Source organism: Prionailurus bengalensis, chromosome C1 (assembly GCF_016509475.1).
Source record: "Prionailurus bengalensis isolate Pbe53 chromosome C1, Fcat_Pben_1.1_paternal_pri, whole genome shotgun sequence".
Classification (NCBI taxonomy): Eukaryota; Metazoa; Chordata; class Mammalia; order Carnivora; family Felidae; genus Prionailurus; species Prionailurus bengalensis.
The window spans coordinates 160,580,650-160,595,109 of record NC_057345.1 but is presented as its reverse complement, the minus strand read 5'-3'; the positions used below and the strand labels follow the sequence as shown (position 1 = coordinate 160,595,109).

At 35.1% G+C, this 14,460-nt stretch overlaps 1 protein-coding gene across 2 annotated transcripts in view; it reads left to right on the top strand.

Moving 5' to 3' along the window:
* Positions 1 to 14,460, top strand: part of TLK1 (tousled like kinase 1) — a 150,921-nt gene that overhangs the window by 63,822 nt on the left and 72,639 nt on the right. Inside the window, exon 3 of one of the 2 annotated variants that reach the window (XM_043577019.1) lies at positions 2,165 to 2,236. The exons of the other annotated variant lie outside the window; for it this stretch is intronic. Within the exon in view, the coding sequence (XP_043432954.1) occupies positions 2,165 to 2,236 (72 nt within the window). The remainder of the gene's footprint in view (positions 1 to 2,164; positions 2,237 to 14,460) is intronic. 2 annotated transcript variants of the gene reach the window in all.

Genomic DNA, 14,460 nt, shown 5'->3' with positions numbered 1-14,460 from the left:
TAGTTTTCATACTCTTTTGTGGATATGTATTCCTGGTATGGTTTTATTATCAGGATGTTATCCCATGTTTCCTTTTTCTTCTTTTTCTTATGATAACTTCATGGGATTGACCTACATCATTTTTGGTTGTTTACATTTTTGTGGTTTAGAATGGCTTTTCTTACAGAGCTCTCTCTGCTATTGTTTTTGGGCACTCTTCAAAAGTGTGGCATCTGCTTTCTGAAATTTCTAGGCTTTGCTCCCTTCCTCACTTTTATCTGAATATTCTCTTTCCTTTATCTTCATTGTACCTCTTGTGCTCAATTTTGATTGTGCACCCAGTAGTTTATCCTCATTGTGATACCTTTATGAGGGATGTGTTAAGAGTTCGTAGCTAGAGGCTAGATTGCTCCAACTTCTTCACACACTTCACCATGGTCCTCCCATACTTAATCCCTGTTGGAAAGGACAGAAACCCTTCCAATGACAGCCGTTGTACTTAAATTGCTGTTTTCAGAGTTTCTTTTCTCAGATCTGTCATTGTTTCCTTTTGCTTCCTCTCCTATGATGCATTTCCTGTGGTTATTGGTGATTTGTCCCTGCCTTCTCTTTTGGGGGAATTCATGGAGATTCCTTGTCAGCCAGTTTTGTTGTAAATGTTGTCTGTGGGTTTTGGGTTTATATTTTTATCTGAGGATTTGGGGATTTTCAAAAACATGGTACAGCATCCATTGTTTCTGAATCTAATTTATCACTTCTTAATGGCTGTTTATGGTGTTTAATAATCTTGCTCTAATTATACCTTCTTCCAAATTGTGCTTGAATCTTAATGACTTTCACTGCTGGTTTGTGTTGAAAACAGCCTTTACATTGTCCAGCATAGTACTAGACATGTATGCAAGGACTCAAGAGTCATCAGTTTAGAAGTTAGCCTAAGAATAATTGTAGGCCAACTTCCAACCTTTTAACAGTAGGATTGGCTCCTACTCTTAACAAAGTGGAGAAAAACAGGGATATCAACTGGCCTGCCTGTACACATAGGTTATTCATGCATCATCTTTGATAAATATGCCATAGTCTGTCATCCTCTGATCTGAACACTCCTGGAAGACACTGATCTAAAGCTGATGGTCCAAAAAAGTCTACAAAATAATGAGCATCATAGAAACATATTGGAAACATAGCAAATGTCATCCTGTCACTGTTTAAAAGTATTATAATGGAGGGGCGCCAGTGTGGCTCAGTCGGTTGAGCATCTGACTTCAGCTCAGGTCATGATCTTGCAGTTTGTGAATTCGAGCCCCGAGTTGGGCTCTGTGCTGACCACTCAAAGCCTGGAGCCTGTTTTGGATTCTGTGTCTCCCTCTGTGCCCCTTCCCTGCTCGCTCTCTCTCTCTGTCTCTCTCAAAAATAAACATTTAAAAAAATTTAAAAATACATTATAAAGGAGGGGTGCCTGCATGGCTCAGTTGGTTAAACAAAGTCCAACTTTGGCTCAGGTCACGATCAGGTCATGGTTTGTGGGATCAAGCCTCGCATTGGTCTGTGTGCTGACAGCATGGAGTCTGCTTGGGATTCTCTCTCCCTCTATCCCTGCCCCTCCCCTACTCTCTCAAAATAAATAAACTTAAAAAAGTATTACTAAAGGAAATGTAGAAACTCTTGGTTGAAGCAATTAAAATGGTATAGATGGGAAGAAATTTTCTTAAAAGACTAAACCAAAACAAACAAAACCCCAAAGATTGCCTGGTTTGTTTTATATAAAAAAAGGAAAAGCGGTGTGGATGGTATTTAATAGAATTTGATGAGATTGTGAAGGGAATTAAGGAGCACAAATAATACTTTTTTTTTTTTTTTTAAGGAAGCATCATTTTTTATATGTTGGGTACTAATTTTAGGGATCTTGTTATCCTAGTAATAGCCCAGTTCCTTTGTTCTTGAATTTGGTATTCTAAAAAGTCAGCTAAAACAAGTCAGTTCCTGAAATACAGATCTTTATTGACTTGATAAAACTTTCCAAGATATTTATAGTGTTAAGAAGTTGATATTTCTCATTTTTACTTCATTTAACTTCCTTGCTTAAAGGAATCACACTTTATTTTCACTTATGAAGATAGTTTACCTTTTGTAGTATGTTTCATTTAAAATTATTCCTAATTTTTACCTTTTTAAAAATCTTTAACAGGCCTCAACAAATAATGAAAGTTCTAATCACAGTTTTGGAAGCTTGGGATCTTTAAGTGACAAAGAATCTGAGGTAAGTAACTTCATTTTAAATATGGTGCTATTAAAGTAAAAGCTGGAATCACCTTTTTTCTTTTAATAGTTCCCCACCCCCCCATCTTTGTGCTAATAAGCATTAATGCTAAAGTTTCTGATGGGAGCATTTTTGTTCTGCCTTATGAAGCACAGTATTCAGACTGAAGACTATTTGGCATTAGTAAGAAAATATAGTTTCTTTGGTTATGTAGCTGAACTTATACATTAGTGTTATAAGTGTTCTTAATGGAAGACAGTTACTGGCCATTTATAATTCTAGTAGATGAAAGTGGTTTTTGAACTATGTACTACAGCTTTCCACTGTTTTTTGTTATACTCCCCTCTTAGTTTGGTTCTGAGTAAGGGTTTGTGTACTGAGATGTAGATACACATATTTTTTCTCTTTTGGAAATTTCTTGCGGAATTTCATGCTGTTGTTTTTCACTTTTCATATTTAAAACTACCTGGAAAATCCTCTCCCCTCCCATCCACTTACTGACCCCACTAAGGAAATACGTGGGATTTTATAAGTAGGCATTTGGATCCATGGTATAGTTAACAATGGGCATGATGTACTTAATAGCATCTTTTTTGACATATGTAGATAGGAAGTTCTTTGGGTTTTAGCATTCACTTGCTGATGCAACAACATCACTTTTTGTGGATACAACCTCTGCTCAGATTATAGCATTGTGTTACTTTTCAACGCATGCGTGTGTGTGTGTATGTGTGTATGTGTGTATGTGTGTTTGTGTTTTCCTTTCAATGTTAACTTATTTCTCTTTGATCCATTTTAGTCTTTTTCCTACTTGGGCTAGTGTAGATATATCTCTTTGATAATATCAGTAGGTCATTAGCATTTAGTAACTCTTAGCCATTTGGTTTTGGTGTTCATGGAAAGAGAATGTCAAAGGTGGCATCTTTTTAAGTCCTGTGTTATTGAAAACATCTAGGACTCTCTAGGTAGACAGTTTTGTGCAGTTCTGTGCAGGCACCCTGACACTCCAGAGGAGTGTGGCATAGGGTTTTCACTCATCAGGCTTTCCCTTCCACAGAGACAACTGGCAGGCAGCTGAAAGGACTGTGCAAGTGACGGGACTTTATCTGCAGTAGGTTCCCTTGAGGTAAGCGTTAGTAGCCCCTGTAGCACCAGATTATCACAGTTTAGTTTGTTCTCAAATTAGCACGTTTACATTAAGTCCTTACAAAGTGTAGGTTTAGATTTAGTCAGAGTACAGCTTTTCAGAAGCTACATCAAGAATGTTTTCACTTTATATCTCCTGGACTTTGGAACATTTCTTGATATTTCCAGATTTTGGTCTATTTAGTAATTTCACATGTCTTTTCTTTCATAGGCTCTTACGTTATGAAGGGTAATAAAATAGTTTTAGATATTTCCCTTTTCTCTTCACCAAATCTGATATTGTTGAGAGATTTTTTTAATGGCAAAACTTAGTAATTAGATCACCTAAAGTAGTTATATGTTTCCATGTCCTTTATAGGTACCCATGCTCCCAATATAAGCCATAGATAGAGTATTTCAATTCTTTAAAAGAATGAGTCTATAAGAAAGTACCACTTCCCTTTAAAGAATTCTAAGAGTCGCTTTTGGCTGTATTTGTAGTTAAATTTTTTTCTTTTAAGACCATAGTGTAATTTACAGTGAAGTACAATTTGGCTAACCATTGCATATACTTAGCTTAATTCGTATAGAAATTTGACATTTCAGGAAGGAATAGAAAGTCTTAAAATTTTGGAGCTTTTGCTGTTCTGTGTTCTATATCTGGAATTTTTAAAAATTAATCATTAAGTCAAGTGGCACAGTATTGGAAAGGTCTACAGCTTACACTTTTTCCTTAAGATTTGAAGAAGGAATTTTTTTTTGTCTTATCATTTAGGAAGCTACTTATCTGGAAAATGGTTTCCAGGTTTTATTTCTATATTAAGATACTTTAATTAATGAATTTCCTTGGGATGAAATTTTACACGGTTCAAAATACAGGTACTTGTAGGTCTTTAAATGAAGTTGTTGGGAGTAAACAATTGTAGGGTGGAGTACTGCTGTTTTTTTTCCTGATACACCTCGTAGTAAAGTTTATGTAGTATTTCATTGTCTTCTGGTGTCATTTTATTTTTTTGGTAATCCATCCCTTGATCCATTACGTTTTCTTAAATAATAGTTTTTGTTTTTATGAACAATCAGTACTAGAAGTTTATTTGAAAAAAAAAATAGCAGTTCTCTGCCACCCACCTCTACCCTACCGCATCCTCAATTCTTTTAGCCCTTCTTCCTGTTACTTATTTCCACATTTTATTTATGCATATTAATATATATCCTGAGCTTTTGTTTCTTCAATTGGGCTCTTTCCTCCTACCCAGTACTCTTTTCAGACACCCAGAACCCTTCTGTTTTCCATCCTTGTACTGTTAAAACTGAAAGCATCTGATATTCACTGTTAGGCTGATTTGAATCTACTTCAACTGAAATTTTTCATTTCAGCTCAGATGTGAATTACTTCATACATAGATTTGCTTTTTGTTACTAAATGTAGAATTTAGAACAGAGATTTTTCCCTTTGTTAATGAAATTGCCTAGTAGATAGGAAGTAGATTGGTCTTGTTTTTGTTCATTTTTTTTTTTTTACATCATTCTAGGTCTGTTTGATAGGCTCCAAAAATTTGCTGTGTTTTCAGTAAGCATTTATTACATATCTGTTATCTTCTAGCCTCTGTGTCCAAGCACAGAGAATATAAAAGATGGATACGATACAATCCCTGGGTTCACATGAGATCATTGTCTAGTAGAACAGACTACTTCATAAACAGTGTAGATTATGCTATGATAGAAGTACAAGGTGGTATGGGAGCAAAGAGCAAGAACCCTCCAATTCCATCTGCCTGCAGGGGAGAAGAGGGGAGAAAAGAGAAGTCTTCCTTTAAAGAAGAGATGGTGATTGAGTTGTTAGAAAGGCTATGAATTCATCCCAGAACACAAGGGCAAAGTATAAGAAGGCAGGCAGAGAGACTATGATACGCTTTTTGCTTTTGCCTGGAAGCAAAAAGTTTTGTTCAAGACTTTATCAGGAAGCAAAAGTTTTGTTCAAGACATGGTGTAGTGGTTCTCAACCCCAACTGCACTTTAGATCACCCAAGAAGCTTAAAAAACATAATCTGCCTGTGTGATTCACCTGGTTTGCAGACTTCTGGTGTAGGTAGGATATGCAAGGATGGTGAAAGATTGGTAGGAATCAGGGTTTGAAACCCCTTGTTCTTTGTACTAAGGAATTTGGACTTTGGTCTAGATAATGGCAAGCCATTTAAGCCGGAGAAACAAAACGCAAAGTAGAGATGAGGAAGGCTCCCCCAGGTGGCAGTACAGAGAATAGAGTTGGGAGAGAGGAGAAATCTAAGTTGGGAAGATCATTTAGTTAAGGAATACTGCCACCTTTACGAAACTGCTCACCTCCACAGTTTAATAGTAGGAGGGAAAAAAGTGGGCAGGGTGCTAATTAAAGTGTTCTCAAGTTTACCTTTTCGGTTCTGCCTTCTCCCTTCAGATTTTCTAACTTTGGTTATTGATATTATCACCATCCAGGCTTATGCTTCTCAAATTTTAGTGTGCAAGTGAATTACCAACGGTTCCTTATGCCTTTAGGTCTGGAGTGGGGGTTTGCATTTCTAACAAGCTCTCACATTCTACTAGATTATAAAAGTAGAATCAGTAGGGTTTGATGACTGAATGAGGGTAAAGAAGGAAAGGGAAGAACCTAGGGTTGTTTAAAGTTATCTGGCTCTAGGTGAATGTTAGTGCCTTTGATGAAGATAGATAACACAGAAGGAAGATACATAGATTTGGCCTAGAAGGTAATGAATTAAATTCTGGACAACAGTGAGTTTGAATATCTGTGAACTGACCAAATGAAGATGGTACTTCAGTTAGGTGGTAGGAGCTATCTGGAGCTCAGGAAAAGAGGTCAGGTTAGAGATGAAGACTTAGAGGAATTTTTGGTGTGGGTGTTAAACCCTTGAGTGTTAAAGGATTCCTGGGTGGGGGATGGGGAAGGGGGTGTCTCTGAGACTCTTTCAGAGGGTTCTGAAGGTCAGAACAATTTGTATAGTAATGCTAAGACATTATTTGCCTTTTTTACAATAATGCTAAGACATGTTTGGCTTTTTAACTTTCATTTTCTCATGAATTTACAGTGTGAAAATTTCTAGTGTGTAATGACACATGATGACATCATCACTCTGATGACTTGTATATTCTGGTGTCTCAAAACTTTTAGTTTTAACTTCTAGAATAGTAAATATTGATAATTATATCCCACATAAATAAAAGCTCTCGGGGTCCTCAACACTTTTAATAGTTTGTGGAGGAGTCCTGAGACCCAAAAGTTTAAAAACTGCTTCTGTAGCTGAACTCATCTTAATAGTGTTTGTAATGCTAGGAAATGTTAGCAGGTGAGATAGGTATGCTAGAGAAAGAATAGTAGTCTGGTAAGGAAGTAGACAGACAGTGGGAAGAAAAAGAGGAGAAAGTGGAGGAGAAGAATAATAAGGAGAATTAAATGTCACAGAAGTCAGTTAGGATAATGACTGTAAAAAATGACTAAGAATTGTCACTTAGGCTTAGTTTTAGTAGACTAATGGTAACAAGATGCCAGATTATAGTCTGTTAAGGAGACATTGGATAGTGAGGAAATAGTGACAGCAAATATTGACTACTCTTGGCAGAATCTTGATGATGAAGGGAGACGGTATCTAGAGTCTTAACAGGCTTGACATATTATGTGCTAGGGAAGGGCTCATAGCAAAGCTGTGACAGTGGGACAAGAAAAGTGCTGTAAAGAGAGAAAATAGAATCAAACTTAAACTTTTTTTTTGAGGTGGTATGAAATGCCAGGATCCAGACCCTGGGTTGATTGGGTTCATTGTAGATAGAATTGACTGGGTACATCCTTTCCCCTGATGAGCAAACTTCCAACCAAACGACCTTTCTCATACTTCACAGTGAAATAGAGGTTATCAGCCGAAGGAGAGAATCATGAATGGGTTGTGGGTGTGTGAGAATGATAAAAATTTTGTGGGACGGACCAGAAAAGGAGTTTGTAGGGAATGGAGGGAGATGGCCGTTCATCTTATTTTAAATGTTTTAGAATGCGTCAAGGAGTTAGAAACAGTATATACGTGCGTTGTCTGCTGGATGAGAGTCCGGATTATTTTATGAGGATAAGAGAATGGAGCCCATATTCTTTGGTTATCAGTGTTTTCTAAGTTTTAAAATCTGCCTTTATTCACCCGTTTGCAGTTCTTCTTGAAGGACCCTTCTCTAACTAAGCACAAAGACCTTTGCTACTTTCTATAAATTCTTTGCAGTTGCTGGCCCCACCCAGCCTTACCCCAGATCCTAAGATAAATTATGTATTGTATAGTTCATTTGGAATTTATAATGAATACTAATAACATAATTCTTCTCCCTCCCTCTCCTCTTGGATGTCCTAGAATATATTTTATATTTCTCTGCCTTACTTTATTTCTTATTAAGGTTGAAATATTTGTGACTGAATATAAATATAATTGAATTATGTCGTCTTTAATAATATTGGAGAAGCATGTTGTAAGTCTGTTTATACCTGTGTGCTTACATTCGACATGTTACATAATAATGTTAGTAAAGCAAACACACATGTCAAATTGCTTTATTTTTGCCTCAATTTAATCTTTAATATTCATCTTTTATAGTACTTCTATATAACCTGAATCAAAGTTAATCATTTTAAAATAAATTATTTCTCTTTTCTAGAACCGAATGTTTCTCTCCCCTCCCTCCTCTTGAGGAAGGTTAATCCTTTAACTCTCTGTCCGCTGGCATTGAATTACTGTTTATTTTTGGTCCAACTGAATTTGATTTCTGAGTTATTTAGGATTAAGGATTTTAAGTTATAGATATACGGAAGCCAGGACAGCTGTTGCATCTAGACATTTAAACTTACATGCGTTTTTAGAATTGTAATGATTGTAATGAAAGATAAATATGATATGGTGCCTTGATTGTCTTAATTTACCTCTAATGTTGATTAATGAAGGTCATTTTATGAAAGTTCTGATTAGCTTTGTCATTTGAATTAAGTTTGTAGAAGTCTTGAAACTTAAATGAGATTTTTTTCTCATTCGAGTTGAAGTGATAGCATTAAAGATACTTTAAAACATTAATGGCTTGTTTTGTTCTTTTTTAAAAAGAATTTTCAAAGGACCACATTATGTGTGGTTTCTTATTTTCATATTTTGGAGGAAATAGAAGTTGACACTAGGGAATTAGACCTAAAGCTAACTTGAACCTGGCTTTAGCAGGGTATTATTTCCATTTCTAGAGCTAGGGATATTGTGTATTGAGTTCTTTAATAGGTTATTTTTAATGTAAAATCTCCTTTGTTGAAGACGGTATTTAAAAATTCCATGTGTAACTTATACATATGTATGAATTATTTAAATGGGTTATCTTCTTATATTAGTTAACTGGCTAGATTAGGAGAGTGGTAAGAGTATTTCCTGTTTTTACTTTTTTTTATTCATACCCATCTCTACTTTTCATATTTCTTTTTTGCCCTCTTAATAGTGTTTGGCTTAAATGTTTCTGCAGTGAATGCTTAGGTATCCTAGGTTGATTGGAAATTATGATTCTCTTTGAAAATATAGATAATACTGGCCTTAAATTTTATTTTATTATTTTAATATAATTTACTGACAAATTAGTGTCCATACAACACCCAGTGCTCATCCCAACAGGTGCCCTCCTCAGTGCCCATCACCCACTTTCCCCTCTCCCCTACCCCCCATCAACCCTCAGTTTGTTCTCAGTATCCAAGAGTCTCTTATGGTTTGCCTCCCTCCCTCTCTGTAACTTTTTTTTCCCCTTTCCCTCCCCCATGGTCTTCTGTTAAGTTTCTCAGAATCTACCTATGAGTGAAAACATGGTATCTGTCTTTCTCTGACTTATTTCACTTAGCATAATACCTTCCATTTCCATCCATGTTGCTGCAAATACTGGCCTTAAATTTTGGGTTTTAGATTGAGTTAAAAAAAATCATTAAAGTTTTACTTGTCTGTATATATTTTTTATAACCCAGAGAATTTTTTAATGTCTTAGTCTGAACACCTAGTAAGAAAGAAGAAAACTTGAAAAATGAATTTAGTTGTGTGTAGTTAAGTATCACTGAAAGTTATATTTTCATGCCTATTCCTCCCTTTGGTGAATTACCTTGTTTTTCACTTTATTCTGTTTAAATCTGTGAGCTCCTCAAGATTGTTAGACACCTAGTTTAGTACCTTCATCAATTTTAAGAAATACTCTTTGTATCCTGCTGCCTACATTATTTTCTAAAATGTTTTAGTCTGATAAATAATTTTTGTGGTGTTCTACTTGATTGGGTTCCTCTGTCTTTTCTTGTCTTTGTGCTAGTAATATTTTGCCATTACTTCTTACTATGTTAGGAGGGCCAAACCAAAACCACTGTATATAACAGTGTTGCTATATACAGTATGTAATATGTATAATAACAATGTCATCTTGAAGGGGAGAGTACTCTGTGTGCATGCAAACTGGTGTATTTTGTAACACTAATAAAGACATTTTCTCAGTAGAAGAGTAAGTTTGTTTTTTTTCTTTCCCTTACAAGACTAATAATCATACTTCTAAATTACAAGATTTAAAGTTCCTGTGAAATTCCTGGAATTCCTTTGTAAAATTTCCTTTTATTTAAAAAGAAAACTATATTTAATTATACTACTATCCATTAAAGGACATGCTTTTATAGGAGCTATATTCAGCTAAAAGTTAGTGTTTGGCCCTAAAATATGTTATATGACAGGGTTCACAGCAAAGGAAGTGGATCTATCCAGTTGAATATATATGTCCTTAGTCTCCTGGAAGGAAAAGTTGAAATCAAATGTGGGTTTGATACTGTCACTGTGCCTCTTTTTCCATAAAGTTAGAGGACTGTATGTGTCGAAATCATCTGAGAAGCTTTTTCAGAGGAAAAGTATTCAGGCTCCCTGCTTGGAAATTCTTATATACTCTGTCTAGATAATCTTTCAGTTTCTTATAAATCATGAAATCTTGAAATAATGATTCTGTAACCCTTTTATTTTGGAAGCAAATAAACAGCTAGCTGTTAAATGTTTCCCTTTGTACAAGTGCATTTAGCATCAGTGATTGGTTGTTCTTTGGACAAGAAAGTTCTAAGCTGATTGATGCAAATAAGATTGGAAGAGAAAAATGCCAAGTCATTCTAAGACTGAAGACATACTTTAAAGTGGAACCTGGCCTAGTGCTTGACCATAGCATATGCTCAGTGAATATTTTTTGAATGAATAAATTTAACACCACTCTAGTTGTACCGTACTATACAGGTAGCTTTTGCGTCAGCAACTACAGGTGGTTCTTACATATTCATCTCTTAACTTTATTGACATTTGGGGGTGGAGAATTCCTTCCTGGGCTAGGGGTAGGGTTGTCTTGTGCAATGCAGATTGTTCATCAGCATTTCTGCCTAACATACTAGATCTCCGTAGCCCCTCTCTCCTCCTCCACAACTGCCCTCCCTTGTGGCAACCAAAAATATCTCCAGGTATTGCCAGAAATCCTCTCGTTGAGTACCACCCTATTAATGAAGGAGAGAGAATAGTTTTAGCATGTTACCTGTGGAGCTAGATTACAACTCTGTAAGTTTCGCATCTCCTAAGTAAGAAAACAGAAGTCCAGAGAGGTTAATTAATTTGCCCACAGATAGTAAGTTAATGGTCAAAATTCTAGTACCTAAGTATCTGTTTTATTTCAAAGTGATACTCTAAACTACTGTGTGTACCCTCTCTCTGTATAACTAAGATAATGTATAACTCATTAGTTAGATAAATGATCCTAGCTAGTCTTTTGAAGAAAAAAAAAGGTATTCTTTTTTGGCAATATTTAGATTTAAAATGATTTATAATAACATCAGATTTGCCAGTCCAAGGTATGCCTGGACTAAAAGCATTTCACAAATGTTTTTATCTGATAAATACTGCTTTTAGTCTGGATTTTAAGGGCAGTCAGCACAAGCTGACATTACTGAGAAATTCGGTTTCAGTGTGTTATACTATAGTAGAGTTTTAAAAATATTAGATGTATTTTTATGTCAGCAGCACACAGTATTATGATTAATTCTCATTTTCTAAAATAAGTGAGTAACCATGACAACCCATTGGACTTATATCCTAATGAGTTTTCTGCTATAGCTATATGTCACAATTTTGGTCTTTAATTTTTAATAGAAGAATATATTAAGAATAATTTCTTAATTTTAGACAATTTCCAGTATGGAATATGCAGGTCTTATTATTATATACATAGATTATTGCTAATCCTGGATACATCAGCATCACTTGCGGAGCTCTTTAAAAGTGAGGATTCCTTTGGTCTCTCTCCAGAGATGGTTAAATTTGGAATGGAGACTTGAGCATGAGCTTACATAAAAGCATTAAGTGGTTATGATGTATAGTAACATTGAAAATCAGGGCTAATGGTTGAATGATAGAATGATTTCTTTCTACAACAAACTCACTTTTTGGGGTTATAAATGTAGTATTGCTATAGAGAACAACAATGGAATACCACCTTTTTTTTTTTTTAAACATATCAGGTAGACAGATATTTAACGATTGGTGGGCATTCTCACAGTGTTATTGAAAGTGTAGATTGGCATTGCCTCTGAAAATGCACTTTGGCAATATGTTTAAAATTATTAGTGTGCATATTCTGTGTCACAAAACTTACACGTAAAAGTGTCTATCCCAAAGAAATTGTTTAAGGATCTGGGGATTCACATTCAAGGAAATGTCTGTAGGGCTATTATACAGGAGTATGTTACTCCATCATGAGTGTCACACCGGGAGAAAAGTTGTGAAATCACTGCTCTAAATTTTACTATTGTAAGCACTCTCAAAATGCCAACATTTCCAGAATAACTTATCTTGAAAATTTGCTTGTTCCTCCCACGGCGTTTGCTCTATATGGCTGTTTTATTCTGATTGTATGATTTGAAAACTTACAAGATCATATGAATAGGGGAGAAAGTCCAACTTTATTTTAATTTTTAGTCTATATTATTCAACAAATAAAGCCTTTAAAAGGAAAGCCAGAGAAGGGAAAATGCCAAGAAATAGTTATGCTATGTAAATTGTAAGAAAATGGGAGATAAAATTGCATTTCATCAATATTGAAGACTTGGTATGCTCCTTTAAACATATGTGAATGCAAATTAAAATGGGTCCAGATGATAGGAGCTTAAAAAGTCAGACTGTGAGAATGGCGAGCTAAGGTAGTTTTTAAAAAATTGACAGTAAGATTGCTTTAGTATTATAGTTCTTTTAGGTGCTAATGCGGTTGTAGGTACTGTATATTTGTGAGCAGAGTAAAAATCTTCAGGCTTTTAAAAATGTTGTTATGAGCTGGCACAGATTAAGTTACCTATAGAGAGCACACATTTTGGGGCGCCTGGGTGACTCAATCGGTTAAACGCCTGACTTCAGCTCAGATCATGATGTCATGGTTTCTGAGTTAAGCCTCACATCGTGCTCTGTGCTGACAGCTCAGAGCCTGGAGGCTACTTCAGATTCAGTGTCTCCCTCTGTCTCTGCCCCTCCCCCGCTTGCACTCTGTCTCTGTCTCACTGTCTTTTTCTCTCTCTCTCAAAAATAAGTAAACATTAAAAAAAAAAAAAAAAGAGTACACATTTTAGTTGGGCAGTTACCCAAGTTTATCTTCTTGGCTCTCTACCATCTTTGATAGTACATATTATTAAATAATAAAGGCAGTGCAGCAGAAAATAGGCTACACTCAAAATTGCTGACATGTTGATTGGAATAACTTCAGACAGCAAGGAAGTGCTTTTATTTCATGATAGGATCCCCAAAATGATGTATTATATAAACTTTTTATACTAAATATTGAAATCAGTAGTATAACATCGATCTTCTTTTAGGTGTCAAAGATTCAAGCAAATATTTCCAGATAATAATATTAAAGTTTTGACTCTTGGGCAGAGTCAGACTGTGAATTTCAGGTCCTGCCAGCTCAAAATCATCCTTGTGTTAGGATGTACATATTTCATGGTAGCTTTATCTAAATGTAAATTTGATGCAAAGCAGCAAGGAAATTTTTACAATAGAATTTTAGTTTTCTTATAGTGCATTATTCTAACCAAATCTTTATAGCAAAAAGTTGGAAGGAACAGTATCTTGTACATTTGATATTCTTGAATAGAACATCTATTTTACATTGACTATTTTTGTAAAGCTCCAGATTTTCCTTTCTAGTTCAGTGCTGTTTTGATATATGCCATTAAAGTAACAGACTTCTCCAGCATTTTTCTGTCTTACATCTAGTTTAACAAATTTTGCCTAGAAATGTGGAATAAAATTGAACATTGGTATTACCAGCTTCAGGCAAAAAGATTTGTCATGCCATTTGTTCAAAGTACAGTGACCTTAAATTTGATACCTAAGTAACTCTGAATCATTTGAATAGCCAGTGAGTTGTATTTTTGAAACCTATCTTACGCTAAATGAATTGATTGGAAAACATTCATTCTGACAAGTCTAAGGATTGAATATTCTGTTATAGATATTATTTAATAATAGAGTAACTTTTCTTTCTGATTTAAAGTATTTTCTCATTTAACAGGAAAATATTAAATATATCTGTGTCGGTTAACTGTAGTAATTTTATTAGAGATGATGATACCTGATTTTTTGTTGTTGTCTAGTCAGGGCTGATGAGTTCTGCTTAAGGTGGAGGCGAAGAATAAATTTTAATATCCACTCTTCTTTTGTTGATGTTAGAATGGTATCTTTTCACATAATGTTAAAATTTCCTGTAATGCATTTGTGCCAATAATTTTAAATATCTCTAGTTGGAGGCTGATAGAGGTGGTTATCTGTTTTCATGACACAATCCGTACTAATTTATCTGCCTCCTTCTGTGACAGTGTTAAGATTCTAGTTTTCTTATATTTTGTCTTAATTGCATTGAAGAAACACACATGTATTTTTATCTTAAAAATACGTCAAGGAGCCAGATAAAACAAGATCCCGTAGTAGATATGAAAACCTTTTTTTAATAATCACTGGCTTAAATTCCAAGTAAAATGGAAGCATTAGTTCAATTATGTCACAGTCACCTCTTAA